A 27,326-nucleotide genomic window follows, 5' to 3' on the forward strand; every position below is an offset into this window, starting at 1 on the left:
AAAAAACCAAAGAGGAATCTTCCAACAGCATCTTATGATTCTAGTTTACAATGGAATAGGACCTGGCTGGCAATTGATTGGAACAGAGACAGAAAAAAAGGCTATGCAGGCTGTCAGAAAAGGGGCAACTGTGTCAGAAATTAGAACTGAAGTCCAGTCACGAGAGGTGACAAATAACAGGTAGAGTATAACCTGATAGACACACAAATGTCCAGAGAATTCTCAGAGACCCAATGGCAATGGTTCTTAGAAATAGCAAGACAAACTTCAGAAGGGGTCCTGAACACTGCTAGGTTTGCCTTTTGTGGTTCCAAATTAGATCTTCAGTAACCTGCACTTCTATAGGCTGGAGCAGGCAGAGACCCACACTTCCCCCAACACACAGATACTCAAATGCTATTCAGTGCTCAAAAATTGAGTTCTTGTTTCCAGAGTTTAGTCTTGGTGGTAGATAAACATTCTTTCCAACAAATAACCTTGGTAATATACAACATATTTAAAGTAGTATCTAGAGCTTTAGTTTAAGCTTTTGAATAAGAGCAAAACCTTGTGGATTTGATTTCTCTGCTTATTTATTCCTTACTTGTTAACCACTTTCTTTTTCTCCCTCATTTCATTCTACTAAGAGCACTAAGGCTGCCAAAGAAAATACAAATAGGAAGCTGGGGGATGTATTTGGAAAGAAAGAGCAGAAGATGTACTCCCTTATCTTGAGGCTATGCTATCTGAAGAGGTATTTATGGTTTGATTGTACGTGTATGGTCTTGAAACTTTTCATTTCAGTGTTTGAAATCACATTTATTACTTCATTTTATTTAAAACACTCTAGCATAGATACAGAGGAAATTATTATCCTCATTTTAGAGATGAGGGAACTTGGAGAAGTAATAAGTGATCAAAGGAAATCTGTGCTTCAAAAACTTCTGGCAGGGATCTTTCTGTGCTCAATTCCTTTCATGTAGTAGATCCTCAAAAGTATTTGCTGAATGAATGAAAGAATGAATGAATGAAGAGATGGTTTCTTTCCACCAAAGTACTATGTTTAAGGCATAAGGAAGAAAATTGAAGTCACAACAGGGCTGAGGAATGAAAATAATAGTAATAGCTAATATTAGTTGTGTGCTTACTATATGTCAGTCATTGGAATAAATATCTTATACTCATTTATTTCTTAGAACAACTTATAAAGGTAGGTTGTATTACTTTTCAAGTTGTACCCATGAGGAAACCACAGGATGTATTTCAGAACTTGGATTCAAACCCAGATAGGATGACACCATAGCCCATGCTCTTAACCTCCCACCACCCTATATAGAAGCAAATTAAGAAGCCAGAAGTCACAATAATGCCAAGTAGCAGGAGCAACAGTAAGGGAAAATCAGACAAGGAAGGATATCTAGTATGTACTGAGTGCCAGACTGTTACACAGATTATCCCTAGTTCTCAAATTAACCTGAGAAGTTGGTATGAAAATCTTCACTTCATAGATAAGGAAGCTGAAATTCAAAGAAGCTAAATGACTTTCCCCCAGTTCACTTAGCTACAAATGACAGAACTGTGATTCAAATCAGGTCTGATTAAAAATACATTTTTTATTATACAGTATTTCCAGAGACCGAATCTATACAGTCTAGACAACAGAAATATTCCATGTGCAGGAGCAGTCTCTTGTCTCTAAGGAATGTGGTACAAAAGAACAGAGGAAGTCTGGTATGTGTATGTCTTGACCAAAGAAAAGTCTTTCTCTATCTGAAAAGTTCATTCCCTTTTACTAAGCCTATAAATAACTGCATGCAGAGAATAAATAAGGAGCTGTGAGAGAAAAAATACACACCTGTCCAGCCAAGTCAGCTGAGTCAGCTCTGGTGATCAATAAGTGGAAGTATAATCAATCAGGTGAAAATGCTACACAAATTGATTTCATATGGAAGTGCCTGTTTAGTTTTAGACACTAGGTAGTATGGGTCAATCTATTTGGGGATATATAGATGATGATCCTACATGTCTATCGCCATCTCTTTTCAGTTTTCTGTAATAATATTTCTTCATACTTATTTCAGAGCAGTGGTTCTCTAACATGCAACAGAATCAACAGGAGTCCTTGCTAAATATGATATATGGGACTCCATCCAAAGTTTTTTGATTAAGTAGGTCTTGACTGAGTTCTAAGAAATTGCATTTCTAACAAATTCGCAGGTAAGACTGGTGGCACTGGTCAGGGGATCATACTTTGAGAACTCTGGTTCTAGAGTTACTGCAAGTTTTCAATTTCTTTCTCTTTGCTCCAGACCAGCATTGGCTTTAATGTGATACCAGCTCTCAGGAATGAGCAATCTGGTCTACAAGCAAAGTGCTCAATTTCTTGACTTCAAGTAAGTCCCCAGGTACATCTAAGTACTGATTTGCAGAGCTTATGCATTTCATAGTGAGTTCCACATTTTCTCTGAGCATAGAAAGGACACACATAGATAAAAGGTAAGTTTAAAACAATAATACCTATACATTTGTGATTTACGCATAGGTCCTCAACACTCAATTTTGTCCTACATGGTTTAGATTCCTTGGGGTAGCCCTGCGTAATCAATATAAAGTTTGTCAATAATGTAGGACTTGTTCATTTCTCCACCCATAATCAGAAAGAAATAAGGTTTTGCTCAAGTTTTGCAAATGTTTTTTTTTAAATAATTCTCATAGTTTCACTGTAAGTCTTAGAGACTTTTATAGTTGTCAGAGATCAGCTGGGGAAAGAAATGATTATTTCATTTTGACAGTTCCTCTGGAACAATTATTTAATGTGAGAATAGAATGAATATATCTCATTGTTTTTTTCTTTTTTTAATTTAGTCTCAACACCTTATCTTCCAAATACATTTAAAACAGCACATTTTTCTTTGCTTCTTGACTTCCATTTAGAGTTAGCACAGAGCTTAGATATTGGGGAAAGTAATTTAAACTAAAGAATGATACACATTGATGTGCTATTTTCTTAATTTCACCTGAAGAAAGAAAAATGTTGATTTTAAGCTGAGGCAAAAAGTTATTCCTTTTAAACTATACATTGACAAGGCAAAACCATTCACTTTTCAAGGCATTATTTCAAATCCTCTGGGTATGTATAAAGTCACTGGTTGCCATTTTGAGGAAAAATCCATTTTGGGGAAAATATTAAACTTAAGAAGGTAACAAGTTAATGGGGGAAAGCTGCTGAAGCCTTTTTCCTCAAACCTGCAGGAATTTGAACCTTTTAATTTTATTTACAATGGAATGAAGGCCACCTATTCTAGGGGATATTAAATAGGTAATGGTTGGAATATGAAGAATCTACAAAACAATTTTCACTGTTTTGACAAGGAGATGGAGTGAAGTGAAAATACATGGAAAATTGTTATTTGTTTACTCAGAATATGGTCAGTGTTCAACTAAAAAGGGTAATCTGGAGAATTTTTGTATCTTTTTTACATGCCATTTCTCTCAAGAATTGACAGGTAGTGGCATTATACTCATTCTGTAAGTTGCCCTTATGTACAAATGGCATTCATTACATGTAGCTTTGCTCAGCTCTAAAGAACAAGGAAAAAACAAGCTATTTGTAAAATAAAAAAATAATCCTGACCGATATTTTTTTTTTCCCTCAGGGTGAGAAAAAAAATGCTGGGATAGTGTTTTCAAACATTTCAGCCATCAACTCCAGAGAGCACCAACAAGCATAATTTTCATTGTTGACATAATGAAGATGATGATCCTTTTTAATCATTTTCCTTAGCATTAACTCATGTACAGAGAGAGTCTATCTGTGTGACCATAACAAATGCTAGTAATGTGGGAAAAACAACTATGCAAATGAAAAACAATGAGCCATTCATTGCTGCCAGTAGAAGTCAAAGTTCTCAAAACCTTGCTTAGTATCTGCCTTTGTGTTAGCTGAAGTGCATTTCAGACAATTTACATGTTTAGTAAAATGTTAGAATTGTTTAGGAATAAACAAAGCAGTTGCATTTTCACAATCTCTCAGAAGGGTTTGGATTTTTGTTTTCTTTGTGTATATGCTTACTAGGTTAGATGAACGGAAATTTTTTCTGTAGATGAAATTACATGAAGTTGAGAATTGATACAATTATTTCGATAATATAGAATAAATATTTTCTTCAACTTCTAAATTACCAGACAACTAAAATTGCTTTCTGGTTTAAATTATCTCTCTACACAAACAAACAAATAAACAAACAAAAATACTAGAGAGTATTATAAAAAACTAATATTAAAACCAACAATTTTCCTTATTAACCATAGCTATCATTTCTATCAATTTCTCTCATGTCTTTTTTTGTTTGAGCTCATATTATATATACAGTTCTGTATCCCATTTTTTCCTATTCATATTATAGCGTAAGCATTTTCATTTGATAAAGATTTTTTGTAATTTATTTTGAGTGTCTATGTATTATTATATCACAAAAAAAAACATAATACATCTGAAAATTCTGTATTTGGAAACATTTAACTGGCATCTACTACTTTTTTATTAGAAAATAGTAGTGACAAGCATCCTTATACATAATTCAATGATGTATCTAACATTTTAAAGCTGTGAGTAAATGATAACACTGCTTAACATGGATGGAAGTCAAATCCTCTGATTATAGCTAGCCACATAGTTAAGATGTTATTTCCCAGATACCCTTGCTGCTTGTGTGACTATATGACTAAGTTTTTTCCAGTGGAATATGTGAGAAAGCATTCCGTTTCAGCTCCCAGGAAAGTATCTTAAACTATCAGTGGTATATGCCCTTTGCCTCTATTTTTGAAAATTTCTCCATTTTGGAACATGGGGCAAGGACTTCAGACCAGGGATGGTGGGGTGTGAAATAAAAGAAAATCTCATTATGTATCTATTGACAAACTGCAAAGTATTAAAGTAATAAAAAAAAAAGTATTAAAATTTTAGTAAATCTTGTAATGAGAGTGACTTACCTTTGTTTCATTTGTATTTCACGAGTGAAGGTGGTACAAAAAAACTCATGATTTATCTATGTAGAATTTAAGGGAGATCATTGGGTTTAATTTCTCAGTGGGCACTCTGCATCATTCTCTGTTGTCTTATTTTATCAACAAAATATATGTTAGCAAAACAATAGCTTTTAAAGAACAAATCAGTTCCAGTTTCCAAGTAGTAAATAATTTCTAAAAAGTACTGTATTTCCTCTAGGGTAATTTTTTAATTTAGGCAGTTGTTCACTACCGTAAAATCAAAAAGTTGCAAATGCCATGCAGGAGGAGAAATAGCTTCAGGACCTGTGTAACTGTGAGGTAGAGTTGTGTGAAATTGTCAAACCATAACCCTCCCAGGATCTTCCAGTGTTAGCTGATTAGCTAAACCAGCAGCATTATTCAGTAATGAATTCTACTTTAGGCAATGCTAACACAGCTAATACATGCTCCTGATGAAAACTAACCTCAAAATTTGGGCCACATTGTCTTTGACTAAACCCCCACATAATGATGGCACTTCTCTTTTCAACATGAAAAATTAAAGGAAAAATTGAGGTAATTATGTTGGCAATTTAAGTAAAACAGAAAATGGCCGTACACTTGAGGCGAAAAAGAGATTTGAACTATGTAGATAACCATCTGAGCTCTCAATTTCATTTTGTCAAGAATACAAATCATTTTATAAATGAAGTTCACTGAGCAGAGATTTCCAAATATTATGTCTGGTTTCCATGAGTAGAAGCCCCCCAAACCAATTCTCTCCTCATTATCTCAGCAAAATGTGGCATAGACAAAGCTATTTTGGTTCTCCCATGTTATTCAAAGTTGCAGAGAATAATGTTGTTTACCAATAAGCTATCAGGCAATATATTCTCACAAACATGAAAATAAAACTTATGTTTATCGAGTTTACACTTCCTTTGAGCCCCTGGAGGAGATAGACCACCGTCATGAGAAATATGGGCAGCAGCTACTAAAGATTCTACTTCTGTCTCCTACTGGTGAACTCATTTCTACTAAGAAGATGCCTCTCCCCCAGGTGTCCAGCGCTTCCCTTTTTACATTTGCCCCGTATTATCTCTGCTCTGCTGTTTTATGTTCTTTACAGCTTCTGGCCTGTTCTGTCAATGTTATCACTCGCTCTTCTCCAATGACAACCGTGCAAAATATGGGTCCATCGGTACTTCGATGCCAGGGGTTCTGCCATTTCTCTTGATGATGTGTGATAATTTGGCATCACTTCAGAGCTCATCAGTGCACACCTACTCATGGCCCTGTCTTTTCTCTATTTGATCTATATTGCTAGCTAATATAAAAGAGGGCCCTCTGCTCCTAAGTCCCTACTTACAGACATTAAATATTTCAAAATCAATTTAATTTAGACTTTCAAACTTTGTAACACTTTTACTTCATTCCCTTATGTCACTGTATTGATTAGGACTTGATTTTCAGCTGTGTGGTACCTATTGATGGTACATTTACAAGTTTATCAGCTGTGATGGTTCATTTTCCACCAATTTGACTGGGCCAAGGGTTGTGCAGCCACTTGGTCAAACATTATTTTGGGTGTATCTATAGGGTTTTTCCGGATGAGACTAACATTTGAATATATAAGTAAAGCAGATTACTTTCCCCAATGTGGATTAAACCCCATTTAATCCATTCAAAGTCTGATAGAAAAGACTGACCTTTTCATGACTAAAAGAATTCCTCCTGCATGACTGCCTTTCAAGCTGGGACAGTTTTATTCCTGCCTTTAGACTCAAGGGGAAACAAGGGCTCTTTTTGGGTTTGAATCTGCTGGCTTTCTGACCGGAAATAATACCACCAGCTCTCCTGGAGCTTGCTGACTGCAGAACATGAGATTTGCCAGCCTCTACAATCATGTAAGCTAATTCTTTAAAATAATTCTCTTTGTTTTAACACATCCTATTAGTTCTTTTTCTTTGGAATATCCTAACTAATATACCAGCTAACTCTAATATTTGTTTTGTTTACTACCCAAGCATAATTTTTTTCTAAACTACAAATTTGGATTGTTTAATGGGAAATGGCTTCCCAATTATAAATAATTGAGGAATAGTATTCTCAAAAGCAATTGATCTATGATCAGCTTACTTTTTTTCTTGTAAATATGAAATAAAAGGAAATGTGCGCTACCCAGTAGCCCCAACCACCATGATAGAAGGCTCTCCATCGTCTTTCAATTCACTCCCATCAAGTGCACTGGGAATCCCTCAAACTGTGTCTCATCCGTGTCCACAAATGAGTGTCTCCCATGGACTTCTGCTCATTTATCACTTCTAGACGTTTACTGCCTTGTATTTTCCACAGCCAACCATGCCCCTTCATAAACTATTATGTATGTCTATGATGCTCCCAAAGCTAACTGCTGATCCTTGAAGACCCAGAGTAGTACTTCCTTAAGACTGGATTCTCCCTGAGTCAGGAAAAGGATTTCTCCCCAACTGTGTCATGTCCCAAAGCAAGGAATGACAACTGGACCCTGGTAGAACTGTCATGAGAGACTATACAAGTCTAGGCAGAAGCTGAGCTCAGTCTTTCCAGTTTTTACTTTCCCCCCAATGTTTTAAAAATTGTAGGCTCAGTTTTAGTCAGAGCTCAAACTCAAGGTACTTTTTTCTTTACCTTCAGCTTATCTCATAGATATGTCTCCCACCACAGGGCTATAATCAGGAAGCTCGATGTGGAATGGATGAGCTTCATCCAGCTTCAGAGATCATTGACTTTCTCTGTTGCATTAAGCAGCTTATTTTAAATTTAATCTTTCTTAGTGTTTGTGAAAATAGAAATAGAATTTTAAGAGTAGGAAGGAGAAATATCGTTTTTAAAAAGTCACAATATTCATTTACAATTATTTTATTAAACAATCATCTTTTACATGTCATCAGACCTTACCCCTGAAGTGTAAAAAACAGTCTGAGGTATTAAAACTGAAGAAACATTTGCACATATTTGTAAGGTTCTCATGCTACAGTAACCAGAATATTCAGTATAACTAAATACTACATACAACTGCAGGTTTATAAGAACAAAGCTATATAAAACAAATCTGATTTGTCTCATTATAGCTCTGATTCTCTCATTTATTATGAAAAGGTGGCAAAAAAATATGAAATTTAAGTCGCTTACAGAATATGTCTGTTATTCAGTTTTTTAAAATGGTAGATATAATTTAAAAGGTCAACAGCTGAAACAGTAGCCATCCCAAGAGCACAAAAATCAAACTGACAAACAATTTCAATGATATAATGTCTTATTCACAGGATTTAATCCTCAGATCAATGGCAATTCACTTAAAGTATCTGAAATAGATTTTCCAGAATATTTAGGGTCACATAATTAGTACAGTCCATGTTTTTCTGTTTGTAGGATTTCTTCCTTTAAATTAGAAAATACATTTGTTAACACAGATAAAATTCAGAATGGTCATGTCTAAGTTGTTTTGAAATAACAGAGAGAAGAGGAGATTTGCTTTTTAAGTGATCTATTTTTTTTATATTAAAGAAATTATCTAGACATTTTCCAGATCGCATGTCACTCTGATGGTATTTACACCTTGAAAGAGAAAGTTGAGGCAATTATATAGCTAATTATTGTTATATAAACACTTTCTTCTGAACTATTCAGACAAATTGGAGAAAAGTTGCTTTTGATCTGACAGTTGACTTAATTATTAAATTCAGAGTGTAGACACTTCATTTGAAACAAATCTAAAATGGCATAGTCATTTGCATGTAGTACAGTAAATTAAGTACTGAATAATGGGTCATACATATTGAATAGAAATTAGTTTCTACTGTAATTTTTTTTAGTTAACATGACCCTTCTAGGTTTTGGTGTTTGTCCTAAAAATTACTCAATTGTGTGGATAGCTTGAATACAGTAAAGGTTTATTTTATTTGTTTGTTTGTTTGTTTGTTTGTTTGTTCATTTGTTTTTGGTAAGAACAGAGGCTGCCTAAAACTTGATTTTTAATTTTTTTTTGCAAAACTGATAATGGATCAAATGCTTCTTACAGCTTATCATTAGAGAAAAATCTTGTTTATTTTACAGTAATTGTGACACCTTCAAGAAGATACCTGAAAAAAGAAAGTCTCCTCCAAACTATTTGTTTTGCCAGCAACAGAAATTTGTAGAAAAGGAACTTTTTTTTTCTCATGGAGACTTCAATAAAGTTTTGTAAAACACATTTAACCTATTTCTTCTTTGTTCTAGAAAATAAATTCGGGTTGTGGAAAACCTGAAGAGGAACACTATGCTTGCATTTGGAGACAAGTCCTCTTCCCACAATCGCACTTTGCTTTCCTAGGCAATGATTCTTGAATTAAGAATAATCTTGGCAGTTGCCTCACTGCTAGAAGCACAACAGCTGTCACAGCTGAGTTGTTTACCTGGGAGGAGAATGAACACATGCTGATGTTCTCACTTGAACCAGGAGAAACTGATCACAGCCAAACGCATAACGATCTAGGATCTCTTAGTATGTTCTGGAGGTTAACAGCTGTTTTTGCTGTTTGCTACACAAATGAGTGCTCCAAGTTGAGATACATTTCCCAAGATTTTTTTTCTAAAAAGTGAATGTCGTCAGACATTGAAATTGGCCAAAAACACAGAAGGTCATAGAATGAGTACTTAAGTCTTAAGTGTCTAAATTGGCCAGTCCAACTGAAACATATCCTCAAACCGGAATTATCTGTACTAAAACAAAAAGTAACTTTCATTTTAGGACCACATATGCAAATCTAAATGTCATTGCCTTGGGTTTTAATGCTTAGGGATAAAATATGTAACAAATTCCCTTTTTTCTATACCTATCTTTTATCTATCTCTATAACCAAAGCAAAATAAAATTGAAGTAAAATAAAATATGACTGATCCTGTAAGACTTAAGTCCTGAATATTGTGTGATTATTGTCATTTTACCCATTGGTGCCATACAAATACGGCTGACCGTATACATAAGTGACAAGAGCAATATTATCCAAATGCTCTTGCTATTGTTAAGCTGAAGAGCTACACTGTGAAATCTACCAAATCTATGAATATCAAATATCGGCTAGCATTCAATTCAGATGGAACATTGACTGCAGTCACACATGTTATGGTCAGTGAGCCTTCTCTCAAGAACAGGGACCTGTTACAGTCAGTCAAAAGCTGGGTTTCTTATGCCGTTCAACACCAAACTGGTGGTTGCCTTCCTGTGTAGAAGGGCCAGTGAGCACAGGAGCAGGGAAAAGCTCATGAATCCCAGAATGACTATTCCTGATATCAGTGCACTGGTGACAGCGTTCAGCTGGAAAGGGGGTTCATTTGGAGAACCTGCAAGTAATAAAACACATAGTAGAAAGATCCAATATCAGATTTATTTCACCTTATCTCAATTTATACCTGCAAAATGTCTATCACTAGTATCTTATAGAATAACAGTGTGACACTGGATCACGAGACAATCTATTTTACTGTAATTCAATCCATTAATCAAAGGATGGTTTAGAGGCCTGGTATCCCCTGGGCAAACAAACAAAAAAGTCATCCATAAAATGCTATAAAAATTGCCCAACAGATCACAAACGAGTTCAAAAATCCTCAGTGAACTGTTATTTAAAATATAACGAACTTGTAAAAGCACATTTCATTATATTTAGTTGATTACAGTTTTGCAACTAATCACCAAAAAATACTTAAAATATTTAAAAATCATAATTTAATTTTCAATATCTATTAACTTTCTTACCAAGCTGTGAATTGTTGGTTGGAGTCTCATCTGGAGGGAAAAACAAATAAAGACCACATTGTATCTCTAAATACTTAACTTTGTTTATTATAATTCTATACTCACTTTTTGCTAACATGTCTCCTCACCTTCACCCCCAAGCTCCGTGGGGAAGGCAATAACAAAAATCCTCGTAAACCGTTGTGCTTTCCCACATTCTATGCCACTTGTCTGAGATTTCATCATCTATCTGTTCCCCAAGCACACACCCTGCCACTGCCTGGACATACAAATATAATGGCAAAATATACTGCACTGTATTCTTTCCTGCCAACTTTGCTTCATCATTATCTCTTTAGTCATGTTAGTAGGGGCAGTAACTGTTAACAGCTATTACATTTTTTATAGCCCTATAACATGCCATTTGTTATTCTGTTATAGAGAAATATTCATTATTTAGTGCCGCTCTATTTTAAGTGTTGCCAATTTACCCAGTGTAATCTGCAAAAACATCATTTTAAGTTCCAAGAAGATAAATTCACACTTAATAACTAAATGAAAGGAAAACATGACGTCTGAGCTTGAGTAATAGTTTTATTTACATCTGTGAAGTAAAAGATGGAAGCTGTTGATTTTTTACTTTCCCCTGGCAAAACATAATAATAGATACAATAAACACATTCGCTTGGCTTCCCAATTAGTGCTACCCATTTTGTAATCATATAGCAATTAACCCTTGAGCTTTACAATGAATGGATTTCATATTTGTATTTAAATATGTGTATGTGTCTGTGAGAGTTTGTTATTTGAGTCATAAAATATGTACAGTTGACTGATTTTGGTGTATAAATATTATTATAATTAATATGCGTGTAGTGCCATACAGTTTTACAAAGTGCTGTTTCATGTTATCACATTTAATCCTCATAATAGCCATATGGTTTAGATATGATTGCTACCCCCATTTTACAGATGAAGAAATTTCCATCTGTCACAGCCTCTATGATAAAGTAAACATATGTTTAAATAAAAGCTGTTTCAGAATCTTTTTTTCTAAAATAATATAAACTAGCCAAGTATGAAAAATATTTTTAGTCATAGAGATGAATATCTCAAGCTACAAAAAACTCCAAGATTAGTATTTGAAACCATCGATGGGAAAACCTGGTGAGATATTTATAAAACATCTGATGCCATTTCTTTTCAGACATATGAGTCTTGGCAAAAATGATGGTTTTGCTATTTGATCCCTGAAGTACAATGCCCAAAATTAATAGAGCGTGTATTCTCAGGATTCTTTAGACTAGTGCAGTGCATTGCTATAGGACAAAAAGAAAAATGGCACAAATTTTCCTTATAAGGGACCCTTAGGAAAATCCTAACCGCCAAATAACATTGTTTTATAGACACTTCCTTCTCATGGAAATAGATGGGATGAATGAACTGTGATTATTTCACCCCAAAGATCCATGTGCCCCTTTCTCAAGACAAGCTGCCTCATGGAACATGAAGGAGAATATATAATGCTCTAAAATTCCTTTTTAACAGTTATTCTTTATTTAGAAATCATATTCATTTACTTAAAAAAAAATGTTTCTATTAAAGAATAGAAAGCTTCTTTCTCCTAAGTGTCCCAAATTAGGCAGAAGTGCTATGATGAGAAGCCCCTAGTTTTTTCTACATTCTGAGGTAAAGAAAGGAAGTTAGAAGACCCCCTCCTCTCCCAGGTGTTACCAGTGAGGACTTGGCTCTCAACAAAATCTTCATGTGGGGACAAAATGCCAAATAAGCCATACCAGCTCCAGGTTCCAGGACTATGAAAAACTGAAAGCATCCTACCTTTGACAGATGGCTGAAATCAAACCATGTTCTATTTGAATATTGTTTGAATTGTATTTGATAGTGCATAGAGAGAATAACTGTATCTGGTTGCTATTTCTAGTATCCTGCAATTTTAGTATCACTGCAATTTAAAAAAAAAGAAAAATATCAAAGCACTGTCTAGCCCAGAAAGAGGAGGTAGACATTTTCCATTGAGCTTTCTGTCACAAAACTCTTCCGTTTTTCTCTAACATCCACTTGGTCTTAATGTACACAAATATGCCAAAAGAAACTTTTGGTAAGTACAACAGTAAACTTGGTGGGCTTTTCAAAAAACATAAAGTTTTTTGAAAGGACCTATAGGAGAAAAGTGGTAGCATCAATACCACAGCTGTTCGAAAGCCAAAAGTGACAGACAAATTGTCATTCTCTGCTTTTCTCTCATATATATAGTCGAAATAAATTAAAAAAGAAAAAGAAGAAAAAGAAAATACAAAGATATATGGAGAACAAATGTTTTCCCTTTCTTAGCACAAGCAAACTTTTTTTTTTTTAATCTTAAATTACCTGTGTGGTAAAATGGGCCACAAGTTTCAAGTTCAGAACCTCCAGACTTTTTACTTTTCATCATGTTATGTTCTTTCATAGTTTATCTCTGCTTCTGAACTCAGATCCCTGAGGGCCAACGCTGTGGCCTGTTCTCTATTGTTTTCCACCTTCCTGTCAGAGTGCCTGTCCCCTGTAGGGGCTAATATACTCAGATGAATTATTAACTTCCCAAAAAACTCAGTGGTACTAGTTGAATGAGAGTTTGGCTTGGACTTCTTCATCAGAAGTTATGTAAACAAACGATTAGACCATAGTTTTTCAGTGATTGTACCTTTGAATTGCCAGAAGTACCCATAATAAATATTTTCCTACCAAATAGTCTTCACATTTGAGAGCTTAAAAAAGGAATATTTCAGGAATTTTGTGGGTTTTGAATTTTGAGGATGTAAACATTTTTCTAAATAAACTAACAAAATGATTCAACAATGTTGGGTAAAAATAACCAGAAGGGAATTTTCATTAAAACACAAAACAAAACTAAAATTCTGAGGTTTAACAACTTTTTAAACTTGACATAAGTCAGTTGTCTAGGGTGAAAGAATGGTTCAATGAGTAAACAGAGCAAAAATTTCTAGTATCAGAGAGCTTTGAAGAGAGCAAATCAAGCCTGAAATTGGACTACTCTATATAAAATTGGCCACAGGACCTGGAGAAATAAATTCTAGCTGACCTAAGGTAAAAAATAAAGTGAAACTAAGGAAAGAAGGTAGCCTTGATCATTAAGCAGGACATTAAATTTATATTGGATTTGCCTGTGAATGGATGTGGCTTGATTTATGAGTTCTCTGTGTGGAATTTAAAATGTGTTTTTTTTTGCATGGGTATCACAGTATTACAGCGTAAATATTGTTATATATGGTCCTCTACACAATGAGGCCACCGTGATCACCAAAAAATGAGGAACATTCTATTGCTATTTATCAAAATTATGAAAAATAAATCCACAGAGAGGAATGGGGTCTGGAAGGTTTTAACATGATACTTTGCAGGCTTTACCACAGGAGAAACTGAGGTGACTAGGAGACAACGCTAATGTGCTGGGGAATAAATGTCACCTTTGAGGTGGAAACAAGTTGAAATTAGAAAGGAACACATCCAGGCATGACATTGGTGGTGCTGTGCTTAAAGGCATTAGCTCTTTAGGATTTTAACCAAGATATTTTGGGTGACTAGACATAGCGTAGCTGAAACCCACAAACCTGGAGAGCTGGTTAACTATAGTAGAATAAGAAACTTCTATTGGTAATCGTTACTAGGATTTGGGGGGGTGGGGTGGTGTTCTTAGTAATTTGTGTCTTTTTAAAAATTATCTTACACTAGCAAATTATTTTAAATGTGTAATATTTAAATTCAAAAAAATAGAAAAATAATAAATTCAATTTGCTCCAGGTAAGAAGGAGGCAAGGAGGTTAATAAGGAGGAAAAGCCATCTACTAAAAATGAACAGAAACATGTCCCTTTCAAAGTTCTTTTCTTATAGCAAAATGACCCTAGATATGCTCCATAGAAATAAAAATATTTTTGTATTGTGCCTACCCCAAAGCATTCCTAATTATTAGCAACAATAGCTGAGTTTCCATGCAATGTAATTCTATAAGCTATTTCAGATAGTTAGATAGAGGTAAGTCTTTGGGCCTTTTATAAACCATAAACCACTCATTTTCAAAACGTTCAAAATACATACCAAACTCTCAGAGAGTATAAACTACTTTTAAAATTTTATATTTAATAAATTTCTGTAGTATTTAAAAAGACTATTAGTTTTGAAATGATGCTATGTCTACACAAACACAGAGTCAATAATTAAAGCAAGTGTCTGGATTTTTCAGACCCAACCCACTTTTTGCTTAATTACCTATTTCAAGCAAAACTTTCTTTTCACTGTAGGCTGGGAGGCATGGGAGAAGAGGTAAAGATGATCTAATTGAAACATTAAATAATAGCCTTATGACTAATATAGAGAAAAAAATGTTACAATATAATCTAAATCAGAATTCTGTTGCTTTCTTTCTTTTTTTTAAGATACATTTAGAACTATAGAGTTAGAAAGAATCTTAAAGGTTACTTTTTCAAAACCTTTATTTTAAAAATGAAGAAACACTTGCCCAGAGCAGTGAAGTAAAATCCCAAGAAACCTAGCTTGTTAGGACAAAACTAGATCCAATTTTCGTGTTTTTTTTTTTTTATATATATCTAATTTGTGTTGTTTATACTGTATGTCTGTTTTATTTAACCAGTTCTGGATGTCTCTGGGTTCATGCTGATGGAAAGCAATGTTTCTTTGGGGTGTGTGTCGGGGAGGGGGGGTAGGGGGAAAAGGGCGGAGAGAGAGAGAAAAGAGAGCGTGCATGCACAAATATTTGTATACATGAAAATATATCTGTATAAACAGTTGTGTCCATTAGATTCACGAACATGAATTAGTGCACTGAATTGGGGTATGTAATATTCAGGATCCTAGGAAGAAACAAATGATACTTAAACCAGGCAATTTAAGGAGAGTTTAATAGGACTATAAATAAAGATGTAGGGAATTCACAAGAGGAAATCAGGTTACCTGGGCTATGTGTTAAGGGGAGGGTATCCAGAACTGAGAGTAGCTCTGTGGAGAGAGGTATCTAGCAGGAGCGGTGTGGACTTCACTATCATTCTCTTACAGTGTCACATATAGGCCAGATATAGCTGGAAAGTAGATGGCAAGGCAGCAGGGGCAGGCAGTCCTCCTAGGTCAGTCTTCCGAGGCAGAGCGCCAGCGGGGAGGGGGAAGATGGGAGAGGGGAGCATGTGAAGAGGGGGTACAGTGGATCTAGAAGGGCAAATGTCCAGTATGGTATATGTATGTGTAAGGGAAATGTGATAAAGAGAATATTGCCCTTTGTGTATAAGTTAACAGGAAACAACTGTGAAATTAAAAGTTGTTTAACAGTTTATTGCGTCTTACAGTTAATTAGTGCTCATCAGGAATCACTTTGAGTTCTCCTCAGAAGCTAAGTAACAGGCCATTTTGGAACCATGTATTACTACACATGAAGGAGGGGCGCTCTTACCGCTCCGAGTAATGATGGGACCCACAGAGAGGACGGCGTTTCCCGAAGTACTCCGGGGGCTCCAAGTGGTCCTCCTGCCCGCATCTCTCCTTTCTCTGTGGCTGCAAATCTGAGGAGTTAATGAAAACAAATGAAATTCCACACCGGCACAAAATTGTTTCTTTATGGCCATTTGGAAAGCAGATTCTTTTGGAAGAGATACCACATATTTAATTTTATTCATTTACTTCTGTGCATTTATTTAATTACTTTGCATATAACTGCTATGGTGTTTCTTATCCTGGCTTAGGCCACATTTCTTATTTCCTCCCACTGTAATTGTGTATTGCCTCATTAATTTATATAGCTCAGTGGCTCTCCTGTAAAAGAGCTGTGTTTATCAAACTTCTCTACCTTTATTTCTCTCAAGCTTTTAATAAATCTTTCTCTGAAATATTGGTCAGCCAAGGTAATGTGGACTCTCCATCTAAGCCCATCTGATATAGCTAGTTAGAACTAATCAATGACTATAAAGAAATGCATGAATTTGAACATAATATAAACATATTACAGCCATTTCAAATTTTTTAAATGTGCCTTCATTTTTCCTGGGTTAATATTGATGTGACCCTAGGGGGAATCTGTCAGAAATATAATTTTTTTATTCACTAATAAATGGATCTATATTTTACATGATAGCTGTAAGCAATTCAGATTCACACCTTTTATAGCTTTGACTTTTAATCCAAGGGATGCTCAGGCCATCTGGCCCCAATCTACCTTTCTAGTGCCAGCCCAGCACCACCACACCCCCTCAGGTTTCCCCATCATCTTTTGCTGTTTTATGTGTCTGTGACTTTGACCATCCTTTGGCATGGAGTGTCTCTCACACTCTTGATATTATCCCTTTGGGGTTTACCCATCTTCAGCTCAAGGTTCATCTCTTCCACTAATCCTCCCAGTATCTCCTTCTTTATCTCACTCACAAGGATGAGGACTACTTCTTACTATAGCTCATATCTATGTCCGCCTTTGGGCCATAATATTTTGTCTTGTTTTATTCCATAACTATCTCATGCTCCTAAAGGATAAGCTAACTGAATTCAGAATTCATGCATGCATCTTTGTATTCCCAGTATAATGCTCGGCATTAAGCTAGCATTCAATAGATCTTTACCGGATGAATGAATAAATTCTACTTCAAATAGTTTGACCTGATGCATATCCCCTCTCTCTACATAAATTAGTGCCTAACACTTGATAGTCTTTCAGCTTAAATCAATTTGACGATTTAGAATAAAGTTGTCAAACAACCTACTGGCATAAGGAAGGGGCAGTCATCAGCTCTGCAGAGTTTGGTAACGCAGTGCAGGAAGACAGTGGACATTTTCTGATTCTTGTGCTTCACAAATCGGAATACCTCAAAGGAAAACCGGCCCTGCTGGCTTCTGCCATTTTCAATGACAGTGGTCTGAGGATCTTTGTCACAGCTATATTTTAGGGAATGAAAAAACAAGATGTTACTGGAAAGTACCAGCCCACTGGGGCTTATAAATACATTTCTACAGTGTTAAGGGTATCCTACTACACTAAGACTTAACAAAATCACGCCATATTACAGATATTTAATAGAAGAATAGGCTAATTCAACAAATATGACAAGAATAGCCTAGATCATAAAATGTAAATAGATCAGTTCATGATTATATTACTGTCGAATTTTAGAGGTAAAATTCATATGGTTCAAAAATCCAGTCAGTATAAGTATATATAGTAAAAAGTCTCTCTTCCAACTTTGTCCTTGTTTATACCATTCCACATACAAACTTATATTGCATCTTCCCAGGGTACATGCAATTAGAAGTAGAAGCAATATATTCTCGTTGTTCCCTCCTTCTTATACTGTAACACAGTCTACATTATTTTGTACCTTGCCTTTTTTAAATTAGCAAGGCATCATAGAGATCTTTCCATAGCAATACTTAGCAAGCTTCTTTAATCTTTTTCCACAGCTATATAGTATTCTATCATGCACATGTGCCAATTTATTTAGTTAGTTCCCTATTTATGGACACTTATATTGCTTTAACTATTTTACTTTTAACATAAAAGTAATAATAAATAGCCTTATAATACACCATTATGAATATGTGAAGTGTTATTGGTACAACATTATCTGTGAGACCATTTAATATATTTACCACATTGCCTTCTATATTGTTACATTTTGTACTTCCTCAGTGAGGTATGAAAAAAAATCCTTTTTCCCCAGAGCTATATCAACAAAGTATGTGGGAAAATTTGAAGATCGTACTCTATTTGATAGGAAATTAAACTATCAATGTATAATTTTAATTTGCATTTTTCTTAGTGGAAATGAATACATGCATCTTTTCATATACATTTGTGTCTCTTGATCTGAAAACTTTGTCCTTTGCCCAAATTTCTATTGTGTTGTTGGCCTTTTTTATTCTCGATTCCTACAAGTTTTTTTATATGTTAGGGAAAGGGTGGTTCTTGCTTGTTACAGAAATTGTTTTACTTTGTTTTTTTGGGTTTGATATTCCTCACTCTGTGTATGTGTGTGTGTGTGTGTGTGTGTGTGTGTTGTTAGATTTCATTTTTATGTTATATTTTCAATATTTTATTTCATGGCTTCTAGTATTTGGGCTGAAGACAGATTTTCCTTACTCCAAAGTTTTAAAAAAAAAAAACATTTCCTATGTTAATTTGCTTTCTTATACAATTTTTAAAGCTATAGTTCTTACACTTAAATTAATAATCTATATAAAGTTTATTATGGTATATTGAGGGAAATATAGATCCAATGCTATAGTTTTCTTATGATTATCCATTGTCCAGCACTATTTTAAAAATCTCTGTTTATCCCACTGATTTTTGCTATCGCAGTCTACCATATAGTAAATTCCCACATGTTTAGATATATTTCTCAGCTTACTATTCTAAATCTTTGTCTGTATCTAGTCTTGCATAGTATCACATTCCTTTAATAATTTTAGAGCTTTTATTAATTATAATATCTGATAGGGCCATACCCTCCTTATTTCTATGCTTTCTGGTTTTTTTACAGATTTGTCCTTCATTCCTTTTTTTTCTAGATTAGATTAGCTTGTGGTTCTCTATTTTTTTTCAAAGAACATACTTGTTCTTTATTTATTGAAAAGTGTTGATTCATATTTTTATTTCTGATCTAAGTATTATTTAAGAGTTTTAAACTTCCAAGTGGCGGTGACTTTCTGTTTTCTGATATTGTTATAAATTGCTAGCTTTCAACATCTAGCTTATTTATTATGTCATTTAGATCTTCTATATCCTTACTTAATCATTGTCCACCAAACTAAGTTTCCTGAGAGAGGATCATTAAAGTCTCCCATTTTTATTATACTTCTGAGTATGTCTTTTTATAGTTCCCCTATTATCTACTTTTTGAAAGCTTTGCTTTTATCCAAGGCATCCTTTCACTATGTCAATATAAATTCCTCTTAATTTAGGAAAGTATTCCTGGACTATATTTTTAAATGTTTGCTCTGTTCTATTATTTTGGTTTCTTTTGAGAGGATTCTAATTATGCATATTCTGCATGTATTACCTTCATTTTGCCTACCTTTTATGTCTATCTTTCCTCCTCTCTCATTTTTATCTTTGTTCTTTATTTTCAGTTTTTTTATTTGCATTTCTTATTTTTATTGTCCTTGTCCTATGTTGTGTGTGCATTCTCCCTTGAATGCTTTCTTATAACTTTCTTTCTGCTATACATTTGTTTTTTTCTTATCTACCTTAAATTCTCCTAGCTCTCTTTTCACATTCTCATCGCCATACCTCTTACTGTCCTAACCTTTCTTGCTTGGATTCTTATAATTCTATGTTAAAACTATGATTACTTTTTAATTTGTAAAATAAAATTAATGCTGGAATGTTCACTTACAAATCTTATCTGTCCCACTGGCAATTTTTCCAGTGAGTTTAATTCATTTTTTAAAAAAACTTTTTTCTGTCATTTTCCACATTTTTCTTGTAGTATATAGGAACAGGAATACTGACAGAAATGCCTTTATTTGCTTACCAGTTATATTTGAAAGAACCAGATTTCCCAGGCCTGTTATTTTCAGGGGACTTCTAGGACAACGTGGAATGTTAATGACCTTCCTCAAGAGTTTCTTCTGTTCGAGGGCTCCCTCTCATTTTACGATCACAGACAAGTTTTCTTCGACTATGGCAGAATTGCGTAGCTGAGTTTTCTCTGCCTCTCTGAACTTGAAGATATTCATGAGAATATCAGCCCTGTGTTCTCAGGTTCACTCACTAGCCTATTCCACCAAGGATAGGGCCTTTGCCTTCTCAGGTGGTTCCTTCAACTTTAAAATGTGTACTTTTGCTCGCACTTTATGAGACTTGCCACTTCTGAGGCTCTGGATACTCTCTACTCCTTCTTTCTCCATATTCCATTGTTGAACCTGAGCCCTTATCCTAGCAACTTCTGCTCAGTGGTGTCCTCTCCTTCCAGGTGTGCATTTCTCCTGGCTGTTTCTTGGATCTATGCCATAGGGACTCCTCTGCACTCTCTTTTCTTCCCTGCTTCTCCTGCTACTTCTCCCTGCACTGCTTCCTGCAAGCCTCTCTCTGAACCATTTTCTCTTGATCTTAACTGCTTTTATTGACACTCACACATATTTTAGAATTTCTACAGCTTTGTTTCCTTCCTAGTTTTACTGAAAATGACATGTGAGGGACTTTTTTTAGTTACACATTTCACTCTTCTATGGTTTTCAACAAGAAAACTGAAAAGATTGAGAACTCAGCTCAAGCTATAGTCATATCAGACAGAAGTCTGATGATCATATTCCAGGCCATCAATTTGTGATCATTATAAACATTTGGAAAATAAGAAAAATGTTAAAGCAAAATGATCCACAATCCCACCATGCATGAATAACCACTGTAAACTTTTTAATGTATTTTCTTACAGTCTTTTCTACTGTCTAAAATATAAATAAGGTCATTTGTAAATGTAATTATATATGCTGATTCTTTCACTTATATTTAATACATAAATTTTAAAAACTATGTATTTCCAAAGATATAATTATTAAGAAAACATAAAGGGAGGAGATAAAATAGAACCAAATATTTTTTTCTGGTTTATAAATACTACATGATTGCAGTGCCTGTGTGAGCTCTTGACTAACTGGTTCTTCATAATTCACTCAGCCATTTCCTTATTCCTATGTTTTACTATCTTAAATAGCACTCATAGACCAGAAAATCATAAATGTTTTAGAATATGCTTCCTAATTTATAAACATAGAATCAAAGAATATGAAATTTTTTAGGACTTTTGATGGTTATTGACATTTTTTCCCAAAAATGTTGCCCAAAGGAACATTTCCAGCAAAAAGACATGAGTGTCAGTTTGACCATACCCTCTGAACATCATCTTAACCTTGATTAGCCAATAAAACGTATTCTTTTGGTTTCCCATCATATTACTCTCATCATGTGTCAATAAGCAGCAGTGATCTGAGCCAACTGCATTTATAAGCATGATTAGAAGTCATTGCTCGACACTCAAGTCTGTTCTGCTGTCAGATAAAAATGCTGAAAGGGAACTGAGATGACTGAATGTTTTTATGATCAATGTCCCCTTTCCCCAAATGTAGATTACATTCACTCTATCACTGTCTATTGGGAAATGAAGTTGAAGTTATTGGCTCTGATAAAAAAGGAGTGGTAGGCTATTTTATACTTTCATATTAAATACTGAAAAATGAAGCAACATATTTTAGGGTCTAAATTATCTGGACTTTAATTTTACTCTCCTTTTGACATATGATGAAATAGTCTAACTGCAGATAAATAGTACCCTCCCACTGCCTTTCTCTTATTGCCAAAACTATCCAACCCATGCTTTTCCTGAGACAGTGAAATATTCCCATATGTCCTGAACACGAATAAAACATCTTTGATGGACCTAACTCACTGCAACTCTCATTCAACAATAGCCTTATCAGCACTTCATGTTGAAAACTGTTCTCAACTTATATACTCCCAGCTTTATAAGGGCTAAAAGTTCAAAATGTAAAACTTTATATTTAAAAGCTAAAAAAGTGCCCTATAATTTATTTCTCTGATGTAAAATTTCCATTTCAATTTCTACAATTTGATCTGATATCAATGCCTAACTCAGATACCTACCTAAGGAAGAGATCGTACCGAATGTCATCATTGGGGTTCCCTGATGGGGTCGTGTAGCAATAATCCATTAAGACATTCCATCTGAAGAAAGAAGAATAATCTAGAGTTATAATCTCTTATTGGGAATTAGTTACTAATCTAAGGCAAGCAAATATTTACAAATGTCTTATTCCATAGAATGTAGTTTTTTAAATTAATTTGCAAAGGATTCTTATTCATTAAAACATTCTTCTAAACTGAAATATGTTTTAAAATCTGCAATAATAAATTGCTATCCTACATCAAGTGGAGTTAAGGCTAATAATACCACACACGCACAAAATTTCTGTGCAAGGCAACCAAATGGTCAAAGTCTGAAACAAAACCCAAAAGTGAACTGCACAGGTGCTTCAGTGCTCACTGTAAACAATGGCCTTTTGTTTCCAGAAGTTACTGTCTCTAATAGATGACTAAGGATAATATAATGCCACATATAGCAAAGAAATTTGACATACAAATTATACACTCTAAATTATGCCAGAATTAGTAGGAGGTGGGCATGGGAGTCCATACAGACACTGTGTGAAGTAGAAGAAAATCAATGAGGCAAATACACAGCCCTCCTCCACAAGGCCAGATTGTGCCCACATTTATATATTACATTACTCAAACTCTGGTGTGTTGAAAATTACTAGTCTGTGGGAACTAAATGTCAATAAAATGAAAGAAAAAAAAAATACCTGCATTTAGTAAGACAGTTTTAAAGAATCACATATATTCAAGTATAGAAATACCAAGACAGAAAAGGAGAAGGTAAAATAGAACCAAGTTTCTACAGTATACTAATCTCTTCAGGATGCAACATTTAAGTAATATATAAGAAGCCCAAAATAAATTATTTACATATCACAATTTTTTTATAAGGCAGGATTAAATCTTTAGCTTTTGAATTCCCTTTCCATTTTGATCATTCTGAATTTTCTAAGTACCATAGGAAAATTGATAGATTTTTTTTTTTTTTTGTAGAGACGTTTTATGTTATTTTACATCATTTTGGCCCAGAGCCTTATGGAGAGAGTTCTTTGTTTTTTTAAGTATATTTTTATTGAATAGTAATGTACAGATAGAAAAGTGCACAAATCATAAATATTCACGAAAATGACTGCTTCTGATTAATCATCCTTCAGATGAAAAAACAGAACATCCTGGTATTCCAGAAGATGTCTCACACCCTCTTCCAGTTGCTACCCCTCCTTCTTTATGGGAAGACATATTATTTTCCAATTGATGACAGAAAATGTGTCACCTCTTAATCTTTGTTATTACTTCTGTTTATTAGCATGCCTAAATGGTGTGGCAATGACAGTATTTTTGAAATTAAAAATGAATGAGCTAACTTTCTGATTTATGAGGCTTTTGGAAGTCAAAATGTTTTAACCAACAAAAGATATGAGTTTGAAAATACCTGCCATCCAGATTAGTGGCTTGCACAGCTGCAAATACTTTGGTTTTTAAAGGTAATCCTATACTCGGGATAATTAACTGCTGGCTGTAGGTTGAATCCTAATGAAAAAAATAAACAATTAATCTATCATTGCCTTCCCAACAACAGTACATTTACAACTTAAAACAATAACATATATCAAAAGAGAGAGAGAGAGAGAGAGAGAGAGAGAGAGAGAGAGAGAGAGAGAGAAGCAAATCAACATAAATCTACCAAACCAAACCCCAAAAGGACCTAGTTAATCCTCTAGCTTCTTGGCAGAGCTGTCCTAAAACCATAGTCAAGTAACAAATTCATTTTTATGCATAAATCTTTTTGTTTCCATAGTTTACCATGTTCAGTATTTTTAAACATTACTCAATGGTTAATAGTCAATGGTTAATATTTCATTTGTTTAATATTTAATTGTCAATAATCAGTTTACTTAAATTAAATTTCCATTTATTTAAGAAGTTTATTTAAATTATGTCTGCTTCAGTTTAAGCCCTTTGCCACTGGAGGTCTTTATATGCTTGATAATATCTCATTTACCCAAAATCACTTATCTGGCAATTTGAAATTACTAAATTTAATAGAAAACAAAACTAACTAACTAACATGTTCTCTGAGTTGCCAAAATGAATGCCATAGAGTTTCTGCACAAAATTCTTTGGTGGTTACTTATAGAAGAGTATCTCAGAACTTCATTTGTATAGTTTTACCCTTATTTGAGACAAATTTCAGAGTGCTTATTTATATCACTCTACAATCTACAGTAGATTAAAGTGGCAAAGTAGAAATTGAGAAGTGACCGCTTTAATTTAGTAATAAAGAAAAAGAGGAAAAAACGTAAAATGAAAAAAAAATCTCCTAAAAAATGTAAGTTGTCGAATCATTTAGCATGGAGGTAAATTGTTTTCCCAAAATTTAATAACCCCGGACATATTGCTATTTTGCAATGAAGGGAGATTTTAATGTTCATTATGAAATCTCACCATCATCAAGCAAAGGCAAAGTACAGAACATGTTCTAAGAAGGCTGGAAAGAAAGCAACAGATTGATTTTTTTAAATTAAAACAAGAACACTTTGTATGCTTCACTTTTAAAAAGGTTGCATTTATGAGGAATATTTTGTTCCCAAATAAACCAGATAAATGAGGGGTTGTATGCTATACCTATTCTCTATATTTCTGTGATAAAAGAAAATAGCTCCTCTAGCCATTTTCAATAGGTAGTAAGTATTTGTATTTAATTATCTTTCTGGCTCCCCTTTCCAACTCTCCAAATAATCCACACTTCATTAACTATGAAGCATTTTCCTCTTATACTTGCATCAATATTGTCTAGAAGAAACTTACTTCTTTACAAGTATTATACTGCCAAATCATTTTCAAATGACATGACAGCGTGGTTTAATCATAAATCATCACATTTTTTCTCCTAAAATTGCTTCTCAAAGGTAATTCTCTGACTTTATTTTGGATAGTTGCCTTTACTCTTATTAGTACAATGTTTTCCATAAAATCAATTATATTTATTTTAGATTTTTTCTTTATCTTTTAAATATTCATAATTACTATAATCTTTTTTTCAGATTTACTATCTCTGTACTTCCTGAGAAGATAGTAATAGTTAGGTACTATTGAAATGCACAAAGTCATCCTTATTTCAACAGAGGGGAAAATTGATATATTTTTATTTCATAGAAATAAAAGTCACAGTTCAACCTGAAATAACCTGCATATATGGAAATAGGATAGTCAATAAAGTCAGGGCTTTTTATAAAACTTTCCTAAGTACACTTATTAAATCACAGATCACCTAAAAATAAACAATTGTCCTGAATCCAAATTGGATAAGAAACTTTCCTCTCCAAATGACTAATTAGAGAATATGAGTAATGGGTACATAATACAATTTTTCATCATTCCTAAGGGTTAGGAACCAAAAACTTTACATGTGAAATAAGAAGACATGGCCCCTCATGGTTGTAGAATAAAATATAATTTGAAATGCTACAATAAAATTACATTTGCATAGCTAAAGGTTAGTGTCTCAAACAAAAAATAAATAAATATGATTTTGAATCAATTAGTATACCGAATTTTTTTTCAATTATAAATTACTATTTTTTAATACCTTGTAACATTGTAAGATACTATGATCATACTATGTTAAAATAGCAGTTTGGGGTAGTGAAACTTTTCCGTATGAAATAATAATGGTGGATACATGTCACAGCCATTTATCAAAACCCATAGAATATACAACATGCAGTGTGAACCTTAAGTAAACAATGGACCTTAGTTAATAATATAGCAATATCAGTTCATCGATTGTAACAAATATACCCCATAATACAAGGTATAAATAATAGAAGAAATTGTGTGCAGACAGAGGAGATATGTGGGAACTTTATACATTCAGATCAATTTTTCTGTAAACCTAAAACTTCTCTAAAAAATAGTCTGTTAATTAAAAACAACTAGTTTATGGGAAAATGGCTGAATTCTATTAATTAACTGGTTACTAAATGACTTCAAATTCAATTTAATTTTTACTCAGCCATTAATTCTTTTATTGAAAATGATTAAAAATGAGAAGTATTTTGGCACTACCTATTTCATTTATCGTCTGATATCCAATTGGTTACCTTTTGACCATAGAATTAAAATCTTAAGGTTATCATCAAATTATAGGCTTTTATTTAGCCTTATGATCTAGAAACTCTTTGAAGGATTATGTCTACTTAGCAACAGGACTATAATATTATGTCAAATTATAAAGGAAAGACCTTAATAAGAAAACTCTTCTCAAACTCACACTTCTAAATTTTGATTTTATACTTCCCAGTGAGAAAATAGTTTAATTTCACAGAAAGTAATGGTATCATTAAATGCCATGTGGGTATATTTTTCTCTTTTTTAAAATCAGGAGTTGTCATTTTTATTTCATTCAATTATGACAAAATAATATTGAACCCAAACCAGTCACCTCAATTCTACCTCAGGTAGCTTACACATATAAATCAACAAATAAAAACCTTCGATTTAAAAATAGTGCTCACAACAATAATAAATATCTGGCTATACTGGGAACAAATATTGGCACATATTAGCTGAGATTGTAGAATCAAGTAACTTGGCAGCTTCTTACAGAAGAAAGTTTAGAAATGACAGAAAATCATACCAACAAAAACAATCTTCACTCCAATACATTTTAATTTATTGTTTAGAACTCTGTGGTGTCAGACTACAAACTTACAAACATGATTTTTTTAAGAATGCCTTTGGAAAATGTCCTACTACAATATTTATAGCTCATTATATTCAAAGTATAAAGCACTGACTTTTAAATCAGTTGCATGAATTACAACTCAGTGCCATGATGACATGAATAATAATGTAAAAATCAAATTCATAATTTACAAAAATGTTGGTTGATAGATTGAAAAATTGATATTTAAATC

General features: G+C 33.8%; 1 protein-coding gene across 3 annotated transcripts in view; it reads right to left on the reverse strand.

Annotated features, from left to right (window-relative positions):
- Positions 1–7,899: 7,899 nt before the first annotated feature.
- The window catches only part of ZPLD1 (zona pellucida like domain containing 1), a 294,999-nt gene continuing 275,572 nt past the window's right edge, over positions 7,900–27,326 (reverse strand). For 2 of the 3 annotated variants that reach the window (XM_036219547.1, XM_016154799.2), the window contains 6 exons: positions 23,840–23,937; positions 22,396–22,476; positions 17,501–17,672; positions 16,204–16,312; positions 10,748–10,777; positions 10,102–10,332 (listed from right to left, as the gene is read on the reverse strand). In XM_036219547.1, coding sequence (XP_036075440.1) covers positions 10,157–10,332; positions 10,748–10,777; positions 16,204–16,312; positions 17,501–17,672; positions 22,396–22,476; positions 23,840–23,937 — 666 coding nt within the window. In that variant the 3' untranslated portion in view covers positions 10,102–10,156. Of the gene's footprint in view, positions 10,333–10,747; positions 10,778–16,203; positions 16,313–17,500; positions 17,673–22,395; positions 22,477–23,839; positions 23,938–27,326 lie in introns of all 3 variants that reach the window. The other variant, XM_036219546.1, reaches the window with a different exon arrangement.

This window comes from Rousettus aegyptiacus, unplaced genomic scaffold (genome assembly GCF_014176215.1).
Source record: "Rousettus aegyptiacus isolate mRouAeg1 unplaced genomic scaffold, mRouAeg1.p scaffold_m13_p_4, whole genome shotgun sequence".
Lineage (NCBI taxonomy): Eukaryota > Metazoa > Chordata > Mammalia > Chiroptera > Pteropodidae > Rousettus > Rousettus aegyptiacus.